The sequence below is a fragment of the Rutidosis leptorrhynchoides genome, chromosome 2 (genome assembly GCF_046630445.1).
Source record: "Rutidosis leptorrhynchoides isolate AG116_Rl617_1_P2 chromosome 2, CSIRO_AGI_Rlap_v1, whole genome shotgun sequence".
Lineage (NCBI taxonomy): Eukaryota > Viridiplantae > Streptophyta > Magnoliopsida > Asterales > Asteraceae > Rutidosis > Rutidosis leptorrhynchoides.
In genome coordinates this window covers 602,042,680-602,065,199 of record NC_092334.1, presented here as the reverse complement: position 1 = coordinate 602,065,199, position 22,520 = coordinate 602,042,680, and the positions used below count along the sequence as shown (strand labels likewise).

The 22,520-nt window shown below is 37.7% G+C and overlaps 1 protein-coding gene across 1 annotated transcript; it reads left to right on the top strand.

Moving 5' to 3' along the window:
- The first annotated feature begins 2,001 nt into the window (after positions 1–2,001).
- On the top strand, positions 2,002–3,730 carry LOC139889950 (uncharacterized). The gene is made up of 3 exons (XM_071872860.1): positions 2,002–2,160; positions 2,527–2,570; positions 2,629–3,730. The coding sequence occupies exons 1-3, from the start codon at positions 2,002–2,004 to the stop codon at positions 3,728–3,730; spliced, it is 1,305 nt and encodes a 434-aa protein (XP_071728961.1).
- Positions 3,731–22,520: the final 18,790 nt, after the last annotated feature.

Sequence of the window (22,520 nt, the reverse complement as noted above, 5' to 3'; positions counted from 1 at the left end):
ATTTACTCGTACGCGATGTGGGTCTTCAGTGCCACATCATGAGTATTGGTGTTATGTCACGGGCCGGTGACTTATTGTTAGTATTGGTGTTGTGTCACAAGTCGGTGACTTATTTAGTTAGTATGCGGGGAGGGAACTACGGGTTGGTAGTGTCTCGGTAGGTGATTCACAAGTCGGTGACACCTAATGGTGATTCACAAGTCGGTGACACCATAAGTCGGGGAAGTGATTCACAAGTCGGTATTACTTCATAGTGTTCACAAGTCAGTGACACTTAGCGGTGCTTCACAAGTCGATGATGCCACATGGCGTTAACAAGTCGGTGACCCATACGTATTAGTGAGTGGTTCGCAAGTCAGTGACACCCTTTGGTGATTCACAAGTCGGTGGCACCATATGATGAGTCACAAGTCGGTGACATCATGCGAGTGAGACTCGACGTCATTGGTTGACTACAAGTCGGTAGTACTAAAGCGGGAGAACGGTTAGCATGTTTATGCCTTGTTATGTTTAGTTTATAATTGTGGTGATTTATATACTAACGTCGTTGCTAGTTGTATTTTGGTGATACTAGCTCGTTTATGCATTTGTTTGCATGGTATTGGTAGGTGGATGCGCGTAGGTAAACTATATATGTATATGTATAAGTATTGCATTTGCTAAGCATTAGCTTACCCTCTCGTTGTTTACATTTTTAGGTTCGGAAGCGGATTGGCAAGGGTATGCTCGGGATTTAGATGATTTCCCTTTTGATGCTTGCTTGGATTACTTTTGAATTCGACCTAGGATTGGGTAGTTTATCCCCAAACATCATTCTCGTAGTTGTTTGGAACTTAAACTCATATGGGTCGAAGCTTGTATTTTGTAACTTAATTCGTATGTTGAATATTTTAAAGTTATTGAACTTATTATTGTATTAAAGATGTTTTTGGAAACATAATTGGGACCTAAAGGTCATTAATATTATTACGTTAAAAAGAAAAAAAATATGGTCCGAATTAATTACGGGTTGGGTTGTTTCAATTATTTTGTTATTATACTTTTTGTTACTTCTTTTTTCCCTTTATTTCATTTGTTTGTTTTTTAATGTTTAATTGTCTGACCGTTTGCCTTTTTAGCGTTTAATAAGCCGACTGTTAACCGACCCATTAATGTTTTTTTAAGGTTCAATTAACCGATCGTTAACTGATCAAAACCACTCCGCAGCAAATAGCGGACTGTTTATCCTCGTTAATAACTACAAATTGAATGAAACAATTTTAAAAAAATTAAGAAAAGCTACAAATTAAACATTTTTAAAAAAGCTTGAGGATGGTTTCGAACCCTCTACCTAGTGGAGCAATTATTCACCAAACCACTCTGATATGGCACTCTAGCTAAACGCTTCACAAAAGCCTATAGTGTGGCGTTTAAATATTTTTAGGTGTTGGTATTTGAAAAACGATAGAGATCAGGTGCGTTTTGTATTTTTATTATTATTAACTTAACTCTTTTTTTTATCTTTCACTACTTTTTAACTCAAATTTCAATTATATTTTGTCACATCACCTACAACCCCTACTTCAACAACATTTCTCATCAAAACCTCATCATTGTCACCTCACATGCCTATCTTAAAAAAATACACATCCACTTCACATCACAATTACCATTATCAATGGTTTTAGACTAAACTCGTAGGTGTGTTATAGTTTTCAAATTACCTAAATTTTATTTCTATAGTATAATATGTTGGTTAGTAGAGTTTGAATGTTCGGATAAACCTTTGAACTGTATAATCACTTTCGCGATAAACTTTTTCGACCATATACATATATTGCCTTAGGGTTACACGAAATATTTATTCGAGATAAGACAAAGGCACAACTCCAATATAGGCAATTAAAATTGGAAGTCAAGAACATAAAGTTTTATGTATATTGTGAATGTGCATTTTACCATCATCTAGAATATGAGACAAATATCTCTATTTAGACCAATCCCAACAACAAGTTATACACTATGTCATCGAAACCTCCATCCGAGGGCGTCGATGGCAATGTACCCTCACTCGGCCGCCCTCATCATACTTGCCCTGGAAGTTTTCATGACGTAGCATATTTGAGGACGTATTTTGTTGGTGTTTTGTGCATATTTAACGGCTATATAGCCGTTGAAAAGGTTTTTTGCTTTTTTTTTCCCAATACCTCCACTATATATACTACTATCCCATATCAACATAAATTACACTTTTACTCTCATCTCATACCAACATATATCACAATTTTAAACCCTCAATATTACTCAACACCAATGCCTCCAAATTTGGGTAGTCTTACAAAATTTGCAATAGATGCTGTGAATCGGATTTGGTACTGTCGCACTCGATCTGATTGATATGATAGATCAAGAAGAAGAAGAAATCGTCCAACCGATCCCAAGAGCGCCTAGAAGATTTTTATTAAGAGACCGAGAGGTAACCTGTATGCGGTTATGGAATGATTATTTTTCCGATATTCTCATTTTTCACGGGGATTATTTTCGCAGACGTTATATAATGAGTCAGCCACTGTTCATACGCATATGCCAAGGTATAATTAATTATTCTCAAGAACCTATTTTGGATTATTTTTTATATTTTCATCAAAGGCGGGATGCTACCGGGTTGCTTGGTTTCAATGTTTTTCAAAAATGCACATCCGCAATACGACAATTAGCGTACTGTACTGCATCTGATGCTTTTGATGAGTACTTACATATGGGTCAACAAACGTCATACGATTGTTTGAATAATTTTTGTAAAAGTGTATTTCATTTATACGTTAATGAATATTTGAGAAAACCAACCCCACAAGACGTACAACGTCTTGTAACCGCGCATGCTGATATACACGATTTTTCGAGTATGTTGGTTAGTCTAGATTGCATGCATTGGGCATGGAAAAATTGCCCATATAGATACAAAGGTCATTATACAAGAGGCGATCATGGATACCCAACAATCATGTTAGAAGCGGTTGCATCGTATGACTTATGGATTTGGCACGCTTACTTTGGACCCGTCAGTTCAAACAACGACATCAATGTGCTTAATCAATCTGATTTATTTAACGATCTACTTCAAGACACGGCACCTGCATGTAATTTTTCGGTTAGTGGGTGTAATTTCAATAAAGGTTATTATTTAACCGATGGGATATATCTTGAATGGGCGACTTTGGTTAAGTCTTTCAAAAGTCCACATACCCCTGAGGCAGCAAAATTTATGAGGTTTCAAGAAGCTGCCCGAAAAGATATTGAACGGACTTTCGGAGTGCTTCAAGGTCGTTGGGCAATAATTGAAAACCTTTTCCGACAATTCTATGTTGGAAGAATTCGAAGAATTATGCACACTTGTGTTATATTACACAATATGATCACCGATGACAACGGAAGGGCAATGTGCGACCTTGAAGAAAATTATAGGCCCACTCTTCGTCCAAGAAAATCCATTGAGGAAAGGGTTCAAGCGCACATTCGCGCTAATAAAGAATTGCTAGATTTGACCATTCATCATCTTCTACGACAAAAGCTCATCGAACACATTTGGAATCTTTCGGCGAATTTTCGTATTCGACATGTACCAGAAGTGGGACCTTCCGGTACAACCGCGAATGATGAACAAGACGAAGAGGAAGACGAAGACGACGAAGACGACGAAGAAAATGAAGAAGAAGACGAGAACGGCGATTTTGATGAAGATGATGAGTAGTTAAATAGTTTTTTATTTATGTTTAAGTTTATGTAATTTTTAATTTATGTTCAAGTTTATGTCGTTTTTTTTTCTTCAAAAAAATGTAACCGTATGTTTGTTGTTTAATAAATGTGATGTTCAAAAACAATTATTTATTTATTAGTTAAAAATAATAATAATATTAATAATAGTAAAAAAATAATAATACTAATAATAAAAATAAATAATAAAATTTGAAGAAGTATGGCATGGTTGGCAATGATGTGTTTGTTATAGGAGTGTTATGGGAGGAAATGGTGAGGAATGAAGAGAGAAAAAGCTGATGTGACGCTGAAGAAGTATTGAGGAAGGTGTCATGGTTAAGATTGATCTTAGACTATTCTTAACCCTGACGGTGATGTCAGAGTCAAGTGATGTACTTTTTGGTGATGTGGCAAGGTAAGAGATGAAGTTAAAATAAGGGGAGTGTCAAATTTGAGGGTTAAATATTGTGATGGGTGATGTGTTAAAATATTATTGGTAGTTGAATATAAAATATAATAATTAATAATATATAAATATATGTGGCAAAATGTGATTGGCTGAATCAAATTTGACACGCCTTTACTCTTATGACACATTTTCGACTGACGCCCGGGGTGTCAAATTTTGACGCCGCGTTAGAGGCGTCAAGGGCGTCAAAAATGTTGCCAAGTGGGATGACGGAAGAAATTTGACGCCGCGTTAAAATTAGCCTTAGAGAGTATGAAAAGTCACCAAGAAAAGTTGCATCTTTTGGTGTAAAAGTTTATATGAAATGTCACACCTTTTAGTGTAAAGGTACCATGGTTACACCATTTCATGAAGTTACATCATTTCATTAAAAGTGTCACAAATTCATGAAGAGTTATGTCTTTTGGCCAAAAAGACATCAACTAACAAACATAACTTTTTGATTAAATGACTAATTAACTTAAATAAGTGTGCACTTCACACTCTCCTAATTTGTAACACCTTAATATCTATTGTACAAAAGTGTAAATATAGTACATAAAGAATGGGAATAATTCTGGTTTTAAATAGAAGTCGGATTTCTGATCAGGCCTAAGTGCGCTCAGCGCACACTTAGGGGTGCGCGCGGCGTACTCCTCCTGTAGCCGGGTTCTGCCTTTTAAATTAGATATTTTGGAAGGGCATTGTGGTAATTTCACTTGGGGACGTGATAAGATCACAGATCAGTGGGTTGGGAGTCATAACTCCACTTTCAACCACCATTTTCTTTCTACTTTAATTCTAGTGAGAGAAACCCAAATTTGAGTGAGAGAAAGCTCAAGTAAAGGAAGAAGGAGCAAGTTTCGGGTCTTAGCTCGAGTTATAAAGTTGTTCATCTCCTCTCTAGCTACGTTTTGGTTGTAGTGGTAAGTTTTAATTTTGATTTCCTTAATTTAATTTGTGTAAGGGTTAGAACTTCGGTTAGTGATGAACATAAAACCTATTGTTGGTGATTTTGGGGGTTTTGGGTAAGATTGAGTCAAGAGGACTCAAGAATGACTAACCTAGGGTTTCAAAGTAATAATCGGTGTTATTGAGTCTAAAATGGTTAGTTATTCACTAGCTCACTTGTGCTGCTAGTAAAATTGGTTCTAAGGATTATGGTTGACTTGAAATGGGTCAAATGGCTGGGTTTGACCTAGCGGGATATATTGAGTATGAAAACACCCTAGTTATGTGTTGATGGAAGTCTTAGAACCTTAATTACTAGCTTTAGTGATTAGTTGTGGGTCTCGACCTTTAATGTGCGATTCTAGTGCAAATGGGTCATAAATGCACTAGTAAGGTTAGTTGGTGGGAAGTCCAACTTATTATGTGAATTAATTGTGTTAGGTGACTTGCTTTGAAGGTTACAAGTTATTGTTGGAAATCTCGCCAAGTCGAAAAGGTGAGTGGAATGATTATACATGTGTGTATATAATGTATTTACTTGTACGAGATTCGGTGTGGGTTTAAGTTTGGGCGATCGATACCACATCGGGTCAATATATGATATGGGTTTAAGTTCGGGCATTCGATGCCATGTCATGTATGTGTGTGGGCGTGTATTGTGGGTTTAAAGTTCGGACGTTCGATACCACATTACACGTGACGGGTGGGTTTAAAGTTGGGGCGATCGATACCACTACGGGGTTAGTGTTATAATTCGTTGTACGCTAACAGTTGTTGGGAACACCGATGGAAAATTCGAAGTACCATTCCTTTGTACTATTGGTTAACCATGGTTATGTGTTTGTAACGTGGCACTTTATATTATTCGAGTTATATATGCTATTGTTTGTGCTAGCCTGTGATCTTGGAGATTTAGCGTTATACCTTGCGTTGGTATGTCATTTAAATTGCTAGCGTGTATGAGGTAATTGTGTATGTGATTGCAAGTAAGTAGGTTATATATGTATGTGTATAATGATTGCATTCACTAAGCGTTAGCTTACCCTCTCGTTGTTTACCTTTTTAAGATCCGGCTTGGATAAGGGCAAAGGTATTCGCTTGGATTAGTAGCTCTCGGGGGTGTTAGCTTCTTGGAAGTTCGACCAAGATTTGGGTAGTTTAACCCTAAACACCATGCTCTAGTGACTTTTGGCAATTAAACTTTTTGTGGTCGAAACTCGTATTTCGTACTTAATGGTATTTTGGATGTATGTGGGCCCCACAATGTAAAACTCGTTTTATCATTGATTCGTGCTTGTTTTACTTATACTAATATGATGTGAAAAGCATTTCGTCTAAAATGATGGGAAGTGTTAGATCTTTTTACGAAAACGGAACAATTTGGACAGCGGGATGCCAGGCCTTGTGCCCGTCGCGCACAGGTAGGGGTGCGCGTCGCGCACCCATCCTGGGCAGGCCTGCTTCGAATTTTTTTTTTGCAGTTTTGGTTGGTTAACGGGTTGGGTCGTTACAAGTGGTATCAGAGCATGGTCTAAGGGATTTAGGTGACTTGAGATAGGCGCCTAGACTTAGACTTTTGTGTTGTTGAATTATGTGCGGGACTTGTAGGACTACGGGTCGGTACGGGTTTTGACTAGTTCTTTGGTGCATAGGTGGACTAACTATGCTTATGTTATGACATACTAATCATGTATTATTGTTTTGAACATCGAGCAAGATGGTTGTGATACATTTGAGCATGGCACGACATGTGAGCGTAATAGTGAGTCGCGACCACTATTACGGTTGCAAGTCAAGTCAAGCAAGGATGTGCGACAAGTATCGAGCTAGATGTGGCGTGTGTGCGGTCATATGCATAGGTATATATGTGTATTAAATTGTTGGTGATGTCTAATCCATTTTTAATCTTTAGAATGAAGACGAGAAATAGAACAGATACGAATGGCAATGGTGGTCCCTCTAATGTGGAGGAAGATGAGATGACTACCAAGATTGAGACCGCTTTAGAAAACTATGTTTCGGTTTTCTCACGAAGGGTTAAACAAATATTCGAAGAGTCGGTCTCGGAACAAATTGTCGATATGATTCCAGAACGAATGACCAATGCCGTCAAAGAAGAAGTTGAAAGGAGGTTTCCTAGACCTCAAAATGGGGGCGAGTTGGAGTTTAGCTATAAGAACTTCTTGGCGACTAAGCCTCCTCACTTTCACGGGGATCCCGACCCTATGAAAAGTGCGGCTTGGATCTCCGATGTTGAAGGTTGTTTTCGCACGACCGAGTGCCCACCCGAGAAAAAGACTAGGCTTGCTACTAGTTTGTTGAGGGGCCATGCTAAAGATTGGCTCGATAGTAAAATTGATATGGTGGGTGATGCGGCCTTTGTGGAGTTGTCTTGGGCGGAGTTCAAGAAGGAGTTTTTCCTCGAATATCGTACATAAGCGGATCTTTCCAAATTGCGCAACGAGTTAAGGAACATGCGTCAAGGGTCTTTGGACCTAAACGCTCTCAAAACCAACTTTCTCACCAAAGCGCGTTTTTGCCCCGAGTATGTGGGTAACGATCAATTGTTAATTGAAGACTTTCATGCGACCCTTAGAGATGATTTGAAGGGTAAAATTAGTATTGGTCATGTTGCGACCTTTGTAAAGCTTTTGGCGGTGGCGAAGGGGTTTGAAGTGCAAGCTCCGAGTCCGGTTAGTTATGCGCCAAGTAAAATAAAGTTTGAAGCTTCTAGTTTTTCGAACAAGAAGAGTAAGGGAGCAACCGAAAGTGTCGGTAGCGTGAAGAGGGGTGCTTCTAGTGGTCACATGGTCACATGTTTCAATTGTGGGCAAAAGGGTCACTACTCTCGTGATTGTCCAAAACCGTCTACTAATACAATCACGTGTTTTAATTGTCAAAAAGAAGGGCACCGGAAGTCGGAGTGCCCCAATCTCCGAAATGATCAAGTTAAGAGAATAGAGAAGGCGGCGGGGTCGGCAAGGGGGCGTAATTATTTGATGACCAATGATGAAGCTAAGCAATCTAATGAAGTCGTCTCAGGTACTTTCATGGTTAACTCTAATCTGGCGAGGATTCTATTTGATAGCGGTGCAAATTTGTCGTTTGTGTCTCCAAAATTTGTGCCTAAACTTAATAAACTGTTAGCTAAGTTAAGTCGTCAGGTAGAAGTCGAAATAGCGGATGGCAAGACGGTGCTAGTGGTTGATGTGTGTAAAAATTGTAATGTTGTGTTTGGTGCCGAAAACTTTAAAATTGACCTCATCCCGATGACTTTGGGTGATTTCGATATTGTTGTTGGTATAGATTGGCTCGATCGTAATAGAGCCGATATTGCATGCCATGAAAAGTCTATTCGTGTGAAGACCCCAAGTGGGGGAGAGTTAATTATTCATGGCGATAAGCGTTGAAGACTTGTGCCGATATGCACTTTTGCACGGGCACGTCGTTTCCTAGTTAGTGGTGGCATGGCTTTTCTTGCCCATGTTGTTGATACTCGTGATGAGCCACCATCCATTCGTGAAATTCCGGTGGTAAATGAGTTTGAGGATGTTTTTCCGGATGAGTTACCGGGTGTTCTGGTAGAAAGACAAGTTGAATTTCGCATTGAGTTGGTTCCGGGAGCTACTCCCATTGCTAAAACTCCTTATCGTTTAGCGCCAACGGAAATGCAAGAATTGTTAAATCAAACCCCAAGAGTTACTTGAGAAGGGTTTTATTCGACCGAGTGCTTCGCCTTGGGGCGCTCCGGTCTTGTTCGTGAAGAAGAAGGATGGTAGTATGCGTATGTGCATTGATTATCGGGAGTTGAATAAAGTGACGATCAAGAATCGTTATCCATTGCCTAGGATTGACGATTTGTTTGATCAACTTCAAGGTGCGACATATTTCTCTAAAATTGACCTACGGTCTGGCTATCATCAAATGCGGGTCCATGAGGAAGATATTGAGAAAACGGCTTTTCGAACGCGTTACGGGAATTTTGAGTTTGTGGTGATGCCTTTTGGTCTTACGAATGCGCCGGCGGCATTCATGGATCTTATGAACCGAGTGTGCCAACCTATGTTGGACAAGTCGGTAATTGTGTTCATCGACGACATACTTGTCTATTCGAGGAGTATGAAGGAACATGAACATCATTTGCGTAGTGTGTTGAAGACGTTGCGGAAGGAGAAGTTGTATGCTAAGTTCTCAAAATGTGAATTTTGGCTAAGGGAGGTTCAATTCCTTGGCCATATTGTGAACGAGAATGGTATTCAAGTAGATCCGGGGAAGATAGATACGGTGAAGAGTTGGGGACAACCGACTACGCCTACGGAAATCCGAAGTTTTCTCGGATTGGCCGGTTATTATCGTCGGTTTATCCAAGATTTTTCAAAGATTGCTTCTCCTTTAACTAGGTTGACAAGGAAGAATACGAGATTCAATTGGGAGAACGAGCAAGAAATCGCTTTTCAATTGTTGATAGAGAAATTGTGTCAAGCTCCGATCTTAGTGTTACCGGAAGGTGTTGATGATATGACGGTTTATTGTGATGCTTCTTTGAATGGGCTCGGTGTGTTCTAATGCAACGAGGTAAAGTCATCGCTTACGCCTCTCGCCAATTAAAGGAACATGAAAAGAGATACCCGACTCATGATCTCGAATTAGCGGCGGTGGTCCATGCTTTGAAAATTTGGCGCCATTACTTGTATGGTGTCAAGTGTACGATTTATTCGGATCAAAAAAGTTTGAAACATCTTTTTGATCAACGGGATTTGAATTATCGTCAACTTAAATGGATGGATGTGGTGAAGGATTATGATTGTGAGATACTTTATCATCCGAGCAAGGCGAATGTGGTCGCGGATGCGTTAAGTCGAAAGAATCGCCACCCGGCGTTACGATTGGGATTATTACGTACGATTATTACTAACGATTTTCTTGAAAAGCTTGGTGTGATTCAAATAGAGGCTTACGTTCACAACAAGCTTGCAGAACGAATTGTGGGGCAATCGGAATTCATTACTATGGGTTCGCGCGGTTTGTTGTCTTTTCAAAGAAGAGTGTGGGTGCCTAAGATGGGTGATTACCGGTGGGTGCTACTTGATGAAGCACATAAGTCAAAGTATTCCATTCATCCAGGCGCGACGAAAATGTATCTTGATTTGAGGAAAGATTATTGGTGGCCGGGCATGAAACGCGACGTTGTTAAGTATGTTGAGTAATGCGTCACGTGTTTGTAAGTTAAAGCTGAACACCAAAAGCCGTATGGTAAGTTGCAACCGCTAGAAATTCCGATGTGGAAGTGGGAGCATATTACCATGGATTTTATTACCAAGTTGCCAAAAATGGCAAGAACCCAATTTGATACTATTTGGATGATTGTTGATAGATTGACGAAAAGTGCATTGTTTCTTCCTATTAAAGATGCAATTACATCGGAGGCACTTGCGAAAATGTTCATTAAGGAGGTGATATCGAGACACGGTGTTCCCGCGTCGATTGTTTCTGATCGGGACACGCGTTTTATTTCTCGATTTTGGAAGAAGTTTCATGAAGATATGGGTACGAGGGTGAATATAAGTACGGCGTACCATCCTCAAACAGACGGTCAAACCGAACGTACGAATCAAACATTGGAGGATATGTTACGAGCGTGTATTATTGATTTCAGTGGTAGTTGGGATGAACACTTGCCTTTGGTGGAATTCTCGTACAATAATAGTTTTCACTCTAGTATTGGAATGCCACCGTATGAGATGTTATACGGTAGAAGGTGTCAAACCCCGATTTGTTGGGGCGAAGTGGGCCAAAAGGAAGTCGGGAGCACCGACTTGGTGTTGGAGATGAATAGTAAAATTGAAATGATTCGGGCTCGTTTAAAAGCGGTGCAAGATAGACAAAAGTCTTATGTCGATAAACGTAGGTGACCGATCGAGTTTCAAGAGGGTGACATGGTGATGCTCAAGGTTTCGCCGTGGAAGGGTATTATTCGGTTTCGAAAACGGGGAAAGTTAGCTCCTCGGTTTATTGGACCATTTAAGATTTTGGCGCGTGTTGGTGAAGTTGCGTATCGTTTGGAATTACCCGAAGAGCTTGCGGGGATCCATAATACATTTCATGTTTCCCATCTCCGTAAGTGTCTTGCGGATGATTCGTCATGGATGCCATTGGATGAGATTGAGCTAAACAACAAGTTAGAGTATGTTGAAGAGCCGATTGCTATACTTGATGAAAAGGTGAAAATGTTGCTTAATAAAGAGGTGAGGACCTTTAAGGTCCAATGGCGTCGTAGTAAAGGTTCCGAGTTTACATGGGAACCCGAAGAATTCATGTTGGTTTATCTTCCTGCTTGTCATGCGGCTTGGATCGCGAGGACGCGCTCCGATTCAAGTGGGGGAGAGTTGTAACACCCTAATATCTATTGTACAAAAGTGTAAATATAGTACATAAAGCATGGGAATAATTCTGGTTTTAAACAGAAGTCGGATTTCTGATCAGGCCTAAGTGCGCTTAGCGCACACTTAGGGGTGCGCGCGGCGCACTCCTACTGTAGCCGGGTTCTTCCTTTTAAATTAGATATTTTGGAAGGGCATTGTGGTAATTTCACTTGGGGACGTGATAAGATCACAGATCAGTGGGTTGGGAGTCATAACTCCACTTTCAACCACCATTTTCTTTCTACTTTAATTCTAGTGAGAGAAACCCAAATTTGAGTGAGAGAAAGCTCAAGTAAAGGAAGAAGGAGCTAGTTTCGGGTCTTAGCTCGAGTTATAAAGTTGTTCATCTCCTCTCTAGCTACGTTTTGTTGTGGTGGTAAGTTCTAATTTTGATTTCCTTAATTTAATTTGTGTAAGGGTTAGAACTTGGGTTAGTGATGAACATAAAACCTATTGTTGGTGATTTTGGGGGGTTTTGGGTAAGATTGAGTCAAGAGGACTCAAGAATTACTAACCTAGGGTTTCAAAGTAATAATCGGTGTTATTGAGTCTAAAATGGTTAGTTATTCACTAGCTCACTTGTGTTGCTAGTAAAATTGGTTCTAAGGTTTATGGTTGACTTGAAATGGGTCAAATGGGTGGGTTTGACATAGCGGGATATATTGAGTATGAAAACACCCTAGTTATGTGTTGATGGAAGTCTTAGAACCTTAATCACTAGCTTTTAGTGATTAGTTGTGGGTCTCGACCTTTAATATGCGATTCTAGTGTAAATGGGTCATAAATGCACTAGTAAGGTTAGTTGGTGGGAAGTCCAACTTATTATGTGAATTAATTGTGTTAGGTGACTCGCTTTGAAGGTTACAAGTTATTGTTAGAAATCTTGCCAAGTCGACAAGGTGAGTGGAAAGATTATACATGTGTGTATATAATGTATTTACTTGTACGAGATTCGGTGTGGGTTTAAGTTCGGGTGATCGATACCACATCGGGTCAATATATGATACGGGTTTAAGTTCGGGCGTTCGATGCCATGACATGTATGTGTGTGGGCTTGTGTAGTGGGTTTAAAGTTCGGGCGTTCGATACCACATTACACGTGACTGGTGGGTTTAAAGTTCGAGCGATCGATACCACTCCGGGTTTAGTGTTATAATTCGTTGTACGCTAACGGTTGTTGGGAACACCGATGGAAAATTCGATGTACCATTCCTTTGTACTATTGGTTAACCATGGTTATGTGTTTGTAGCGTGGCACTTTATATTATTCGAGTTATATATGCTATTGTTTGTGCTAGCTTGTGATCTTGGAGATTTAGCGTTATACCTTGCGTTGGTATGTCATTTAAATTGCTAGCGTGTATGAGGTAATTGTGTATGTGATTGCAAGTAAGTAGGTTATATATGTATGTGTATAATTATTGCATTCACTAAGCGTTATCTTACCCTCTCGTTGTTTACGTTTTTAGGATCCGGCTTGGATAAGGGCAAAGGTATTCACTTGGATTAGTAGCTCTCGGGGGTGTTAGCTTCTTGGAAGTTCGACCAAGATTTGGGTAGTTTAACCCCAAACACCATGCTCTAGTGACGTTTGGTAATTAAACTTTTTGTGTCGAAACTCGTATTTCGTAGTTAATGGTATTTTGGGCGTATGTGGGCCCCGCAATGTAAAACTCGTTTTATCATTGATTCGTGCTTGTTTTACTTATACTAATATGATGTGAAAAGTATTTCGTCTAAAAATGATGGGAAGTGTTAGATCTTTTTACGAAAACGGAACAATTTGGACAGCGGGCTGCCAGGCCCTGTGCGCGTCGCGCACAGGTAAGGGTGCGCGTCGCGCACCCAGCCTGGGCAGGCCTACTTCGATTTTTTTTATTTTGCAGTTTTGGTTGGTTAACGGGTTGGGTCGTTACATAATTTGTTATAAAGTTTAACTAGAAATTCATTTGTCTCAAGTAAATCACCTCATCACCAACATAATAGTATATAATAGGTTTATTGCAAAAGTCTAAAACGACTAATTCGCTATTACAATTATATCAATAGAGAGTATGGAATTACTGTTCACAACATTATAATATTGCTAAAGGGTATTATGGTCTTTTAACACCTGTCCACTATATCTCTAGAATATTCTCCAAACCTCCATTTGGAAGAGTTTTTGTTAGAAATAATTAAACAAATCTGAGACTTTTAAAACTGAGACCGAGAAACATAAACAAATTAGAAATAATTAGAAAGTACACAAACTATGAAGAACACAAAGAAAGCTCCTTCAACGTCAGTATACCATACCGGGTGACAACAACTTTTCGTCGACGCAATTGTTCGACGTTGAGCATCACAAACAAAGATCCGGTGGCGGCCGAAAACCTTCAAAACCTCTTGTTGCTGTCGAAAGTAGTTACGGTCAGATCTCGATTTCCCAAGTTTAAATTGGGCTAAATCTTTAAAATCTTAACAGTAGTTATGTTGAATTACCCATTTCAAGATCTATTTTAAGATATATTTTGTCGGATCTATAACGATGAACACAGTGGCGACTCAAGGTTAATGCCCGTGGGGTCATGGGACACCACTATTTTAAAATTTTTATGTAGAAATTACAATTTAAATTGTATAGGACACCACTAAATTTAACTACACGACCCCATATATTTTTTGAATTTACAGTTTTTTCCTTTAAATTGTATAGGACACTACTAAATTCAAGTACTTGTACCACATATATTTTTTCGAATTTGTAGTTTATTAAAGATAAACAACCACTAAAAATAACATTTAAATACAATTAGTACTGGAAAAAATTCGGAACCCCATTGAGATTTGATCCTGGAATCGCCACTGGTTGAACATCGATCTTCGATCTATATTCTTAAAAAGATTGTTCATTTGCAACAAAATTTAATTGAATAGAAAGCAGATCTTGAAGCAGAGAAGAATACCAAGATTTTGTGAAGTGGAAGACTAATTTTTTTCGGGTTGTACACTTAGATTGAGATTTAATTTTATGATTCATTAACGAAACTACGCAAAGGAATGTGTGTGTTAGCGTTGAATTGTAGGTGGGTCATATAACCTATGGAGTATAAAGATTTTATTACCGAACCTAATTTCGAATCTAAGTTATGGGTATCATTACGAGTCTGATGGTTCGGGTATGGGTTTTTAACGTGATTACGTGATTGGCGTGTTATCGGATTTAATGAGGCCAAATGGACGTTTTGATGTCAAAAATCACAACGACACGGAGAAAAAAAAAACTAAGAAAAATATTGTTAAATAATATACGAATTATTTATTTTATTTCATTCTTTTTAAACAAATTGAAAATGTAATTTTTGTTTACTCTCTTTACTTTCATTCAAACTTAAACTATGGAAAGCAAACGGGTAATGTTCATTTAATAAATCAATCAATTTATGCATTAATTATTCTTCGGAATAATTTGTGAATACAAATATTTTGTGAATTTATTAAATTTATTCTTCGGAACCATGAGTGTGGTGGTTGAATGGTTATTGTTAGCAGATATTATTAGCATACATATTTGTAGTCCATGTATTGTAGTTATTGGGCTTAGCCCATTTATCTTGGTTAGAGTTTTAGCATTTATATTGGCATGTATGTACGTATGATGATTCAAGCAATAAGAATCCCATCACACTTGTTAACATGGTATCAGAAGGTTAACCTAAAGATCCTATTTTTCTATCAACAAGTCGTCACCCAATAACCCTAAAAAAAAAAAATATCATCACTGTCACCAATCTTCGATTCATTACGGCTGCCGAATTGAAGAGAAAAGCAACCAAACATCATCATGCTATCACCAACTGACACGTGATCTCTATCATTTATATTTTTTATTTACCTTTTAGCATGCAAGTTCCAAGTGATACACCTGTACCCGAAAGATTTAATTAGTACTGCGGCATTCGGCATCATCTTGTTTCTACTTTGTAGATCACCACAAATAAAACATATTTTGCATTATCACTTTTGACGTGGTTCTATATCACCACAAATCAAACAAATAATTTATTATTTGTTTGTTAAAGGCGACGAGATTGACTACCGTTTTTTTTTATTAGAATATTTCCTTTCTTTTCTTTTTTATCAAAAGCAATGTCGACTGGTGCAGGAAGCAATTATAGGGACTCACAAGTCCAAGTCCAAGCCGAGTTATTAAACATTATTCAAGCCCAACAGAAAATGCTAGCTCAAGCTCAACAAATCCAACAGCAGGGACAATGCTTTTACACAACTCACCCAGCTTCTAGTGTAACGCCTCTTCAGGATTACGGCATTGCCGGGTGGCACATGGACACGAGTGCGTCTTCGCATCTTACCTCATGTATTAATAATCTTAGTACTGTTTTTAATAATTGCAAATATCCATCGGTAGCCGTTGGTAACGGGAACACAATTCCCGTCACTAACACTGACCATAGCTTGTTACCTAATATCCACCGACCGTTACATTTAAATAATGTACTTGTCACCCCTAACATCGTTAAAAACCTCATATCTGTTCGTCAATTTACCCGTGATAATCTAGTTTCTGTTGAATTTGATCCTTTTGTTTTTTCCGTGAAAGATTATCTGACGCGTCATCTGCTTCTGCGATGTGATAGCACAGGGGATCTCTACCCACTTACATCACCCACCACTCACTCTTCTCAGCAAGCTCTTCTCACCAGTCAAGTTACATGGCATCAGCGTCTCGGAAATCCCGGGCATGATGTTTTTCGAAGACTTCTTTCCAATAAAGATATTATTTGTAATAAATCGTCGGCCCCTGTCCTTTGTCATGCCTGTCAACTTGGCAAACACATGCGACTCCCTTTTTCTGTTTCTAGTTCTAATGTTAATGCTACATTTGATATCATCCATTCGAATTTATGGACATCACCCGTTTCTAGCCTTAGTGGTTTAAAATATTATATTATATTTCTTGATCATTTTTCGCATTATGTATGGGTTTTCCCATTACGTAATAAATCTGATGCACTTACCACATTCATCCAATTTCGTTCTTTCGAACGCACTCAATTTCACATAGAAATCAAAGCTTTCCAATGTGATAACGGTGGTGAATTCGATAACACAGCCTTCCACCAACTTCTTCAGACTAATGACATTCAATTTCTTTTTCATGCCCCCATACTTCTCAGCAAAACGGGAAGTCCGAACGCATGCTTCGCACCATCAATAACTTAATTGGAACTCTCCTGTTTCAGGCTCATCTCCCACCCACGTACTGGGTGGAAGCACTTCACATGGCAGCCTACCTCCTAAATATTCTGCCTTCGTCTTCCATCAACCATGAGATCTCATACTACCGCCTATACAAACAAAAACCTAACTACACCAATCTTCGTGTCTTCGGTTGTCTCTGCTATCCTCACCTTCCTAACACGCATAAACTTGAACCCCGTTCTACCCCATGTATCTTCCTCAGATATCCCTCCAATCATCGAGGATACCGGTGTCTTGATTTAACCACCAATCGTGTTATCCTCTCTTGTCATGTTACCTTCGATGAGACCTCCTTCCCTTTCGGATCCATGACTCCTACTCAAGCACCATCCTATGATTTCCTGGACCCTCCTCCGAGTCTATTCTCTCGATCATTCCACCTTCCATCTCTTGGCACCTCTTCTTTGGGGACACAACCTCCTCCTAATGAGGTTACCGCTACCTCTGCTCCTCCTCTATCTCCGGAGACACAGCCTCCTCCTAATGGGGCTACTGACACCATTTGAAATGTCCCGTTCATATTGATTATAAACGTTCCATATTAATTGATTTCGTCGCGAGGTTTTGACCTCTATATGAGACGTTTTTCAAAGACTGCATTCATTTTTAAAACAACCATAACCTTTATTTTATCTATAAAGGTTTAAAAAGCATTACGTAGATTATCAAATAATGATAATCTAAAATATACCGTTTACACACGACCATTACATAATGGTTTACAATAAGAATATATTACATCAAAAATAAGTTTCTTGAATGCAGTTTTTACATAATATTATACAAGCATGAACTCCAAATCTTGTCCTTATTTTAGTATGCAACAGCGGAAGCTCTTAATAATCACCTGAGAATAAACATGCTTAAAACGTCAACAAAAATGTTGGTGAGTTATAGGTTTAACCTATATATTATCAAATCATAATAATAGACCACAAGATTTCATATTTCAATATACATCCCATACATAGAGATAAAATTCATTCATATGGTGAACACCTGGTAACCGACATTAACAAGATGCATATAAGAATATCCCCTATCATTCCGGGAAATCCTTCGGACATGATAAAAACAAATTCGAAGTACTAAAGCATCCGGTACTTTGGATGGGGTTCGTTAGGCCCAATAGATCTATCTTTAGGATTCGCGTCAATTAGTAGATCGGTTTACTAATTCTTAGGTTACCAAGCAAAAGGGGCATATTCGGCTTCGATCATTTACCCATATAATGTAGTTTCAATTACTTGTGTCTATTTCGTAAAACATTTATAAAACTGGATGTATTCTCATCCCAAAATTTTAGATTTTAAAAGTGGGACTATAACTCACTTTCACAGATTTTTACTTCGTCGGAAAGTAAGACTTGGCCACTGGTCGATTCACGAACCTATAACAAATATGTACATATATATCAAAGTATGTTCAACATATATTTACAACACTTTTAATACATTTTGATGTTTTAAGTTTATTAAGTCAGCTGTCCTCGTTAGTAACTACAGCTAGTTGTCCAAAGTTAGATGTACAGAAAAACATTGATATATAATATCATGAATCAATTCACGACTCAGTGTATACATGTCTCAGGCTAGATCACAACTCAAAGTATATATATTTTTGGAATCAACCTCAACCCTGTATAGCTAACTCCCACATTACTGCATATAGAGTGTCTATGGTTGTTCCAAATAATATATACACATGGGTCGATATGATATGTCAAAACATTTGCATATGTGTCTATGGTATCCCAAGATTACATAATATATTAGAATACATGTATAATACAATATAAGTTAGCTAGAATATGATTAATATAGATTTGTTACCAATTTTCACGTAGCTACAACAAGAAAAAATATCCAATCTTGTTTTACCCATAACTTATTCGTTTTAAATCCGTTTTGAGTGAATCAAATTGCTATGGTTTCATATTGAACTCTATTTTATGAATCTAGACAGAAAAATTATAGGTTTATAGTTGGAAATATAAGTTACAAGTTGTTTTTGTAAAGGTAGTCATTTCAGTCGAAAGAACGACGTCTAGATGATCATTTTGGAAAACATACTTCCACTTTGAGTTTAACCATAATTTTTGGACATAGTTTCATGTTCATAAGAAAAATCATTTTCCCAGAATAACAACTTTTAAATCAAAGTTTATCATAGTTTTTAATTAACTAACCCAAAACAGCCGGCGGTGTTACTACGACGGCGTATATCCGATTTTACGGTGTTTTTCGTGTTTTCAGGTTTTAAATCATTAAGTTACCATATCATATAGATATAGAACATGTGTTAAGTTGATTTTAAAAGTCAAGTTAGAAGGATTAACTTTTGTTTACCAACAAGTTTAGAATTAACTAAACTATGTTCTAGTGATTACATGTTCAAATCTTCGAATAAGATAGTTTTATATGTATGAATAGAATGATGTTATGAACATCATTACTACCTCAAGTTTAGTAGGTAAACCTACTGGAAGTGACAAGAAATGATCTAGCTTCAAAGGATCTTGGATGGCTTGAAAGTTCTTGAAGTAGAATCATGACACGAAAACAAGTTCAAGTAAGATTTCCACTCGAAATAAGATTGTTATAGTTATAGTAATTGAATCAAAGTTTGAATATGAGTATTACCTTATATTAGAAAGATATCTTACTGTAAATAAGAAAGATTTCTTGAGGTTGGATGATCATTCTACAAGATTGGAAGTAAGCTAGCAAACTTGGAAGTATTCTTGATTTTATGAAACTAGAACTTGTAGAATTTATGAAGAACACTTAGAACTTGAAGATAGAACTTGAGAGAGATCAATTAGATGAAGAAAATTAAAGAATGAAAGTGTTTGTAGGTGTTTTTGGTCGTTGGTATATGGATTAGATATAAAGGATGTGTAATTTTGTTTATATGTAAATAAGTCATGAATGATTACTCATATTTTTGTAATTTTATGAGATATTTCATGCTAGTTGCCAAATGATGGTTCCCACATGTGTTAGGTGACTCACATGGGCTACTAAGAGCTGATCATTGGAGTGTATATACTGTAACGACCCTGGTTTTTCCAACGTTATTTATTAATAATTATTATTATTAATACGCTTGATTAAACGAATGTATGCGATTACATTTACATGTTGCTTTAACTGTCCGTACTTGAACTTTAAATGCCCGAAACGTCTTGGTGACACCCGGAACTTGCACGAATAATATTTTCAAGTATTATTTACATTCATGATTAATTTTATTAATCATTTAGGTTAACTATTATGGTTAGTTAGTTACTTGGGCTTAACTTGGACTTTTAGTGGATTACTAGCTAACTACTCACTACTTGGGCCTTTTAAGAGTTAATGGACTTGTATAAGCCCACCCTACTTATTACTTGGATTAATTAGCCCACTCTTGAAGCTTGTAAGTATCATTTAGCTTGGAACTAACTAGTTTGACCATTTGGAATCTTGTTGGCTCACTATCCCCATGCACACCACCTTATTGTCCAACTTTAAGCCTTCTTTACATGCAATTATCCAACAAACACTCCCCTCATCTCTTCCCATCTGCAGGCCGTCGGCCATGAGCTCCATTAGGAGAGTTTTTGGTTCTTTTTTTTTCATTTCAAACTCACAAAAACTCTCTCACTCTCTCATTTCACAAAACACACAATACTTGCAATTCATTTCTCTCTCAAATTCTCTCTAAGTTCTTGTAAGTTACTTGAAGTTTTCTTCTTCTTTTTCCTTGAGAAAACCGAACCCAAATGATACTTGAATCATCATCATCACTTGTTGTTTAATACTTGCTCTTGTTTAAAGATTGATTTGTTGTAATTTACTTACTTGTTACTTACTTTCAAACTTTCAAGAACAAGTTCTTCTTTCTTTCTTTTTCTTTTAAAACCGTGGCCTTAGCCACATATATCATCATCAATCTTTATTGTTATTACTTATTCTAGTTTAAGATTAATTACTTGTCTTGTTACTTGTTATTATCTACTTATTTACTTGTCTTTCTTTACTAAGTTTCAAGGAACAAACTTACTAGTTGTTTTCTTCATTTTATCTTGTATTTAACAAGAACACAAGAACTAAACTTACTAGTTTATGTTCTACATATTTTGTTTCAAAAGAATACAAGTTCATGTGTTGATAAAAAAAAATCATACTTGGAGTTCATGGAGTAAACTTTCAAGTTTACTTTCTAAAGATCAAACTTTGGTTTGAATCTTTAAAGTATGAACAACCATGAACCTTTCTTGTTTATTTAAGTTTACTACTTCATATTATGCACCTTGTTTACTTGTTTGTTGGTTGTTGGTCAAGATCTACAAGTTAGTCTTGATCTCATTTCTTTTGAACAAAAGTTAACACTATTTAAGTTTCAAGAACAAAGAAGTATAACTTACTAGTTATGACTTCATAAACTTATAAAGGATCTAAGTTATCTAGCTTATGGTCTTCTAAATTTGTCATAAACAAAAACTATTAAGCTTACATACACTTTACTAGTTGTTGATTTAAGTTTATAACTTGTTTTTACTACTAAAGTCCATGTAAGTGTTGAAACTAAGCTTTGATGTAACCTTGGTTCATCAACACACTTACAACACTTGCACTTGAGTTATGATGGACAAACCTTGGTCAAGATGATGTTAACACATCAACGAGTTGTACACTTGAAGCTATACGCATCAAGGATGAGAACCGTGATGAACATCAAGCCCGAGACAACCGGAACTCTCCAAAACCCACTGTTCTGTCCAAAACCTACTGACCTGATGCTTCTGGAACAGACCAGTAGACCTGGGCTGTTCTAACCTTGATTTTTAGATAGAACTTTTCGAGTAGATAACTTTTCATATAGGACTCGTCTTAATCCGAGTTACGGTTTAGGATTTATGGCCCTCCGATCGTTACCATGTCCTTTAACGTTGTGCAGAAATTTCTGACCTACTCGCACTTAGACCGTCGCCACGGTCAAACCAAGACGAGTTTGCTTCTGTAAATTTTACCACACTTAAGGGACTCATAGACGGAGCCATGACCACTGGTCTCACCTTAATTCAGTAAGGGTAGAGGCCGTGGTGACTGACCGAAGTCAGCCTTTGTTTTAAACGACTTTCATAAACGAGTCTTACTTGTTACCTTTCGTTTAATGATGATTGATGATGACCTTTATGACCTTAATTACGTACTTGTAAACCTTTTGAGATGACTTATTGACTTAGTGCTATTTGACTTAGGTTGAGGAAGTTTGGACCGTTACTTGCACACCACTTTCCGACTACTACCTTACCGTTACTACTAATCATTGTGAGTTATAGCATTCCCTTTTTACTTTAACTTATTTTGGGAACTGAGAATACATGCGCATTTTATGTTTTACATACTAGGCACGAGTACTTAAACTTTATATATGTGTGGGTTATATAACGGCAGAAACATTCCCTTTAGCTCGGTAACGTTTAATCATTGGTTTTTGAACCGTGAACGCGAATCTTAGATATGGATCCATAGGGTTTGACATCCCCACTCGGGCTAGTAGCGCTAGCATTTAACGAGTGTTTAATACTTCGAGGTTATACGCACTTGCCAAGTGCACTTTAAGGGGGTACATTAAACGTTAAGTTAGTTACCGGGTGCCCACGGTTAAGCATATACTTTTACATACTTTTGAAACGCTCGTTGTAGCAC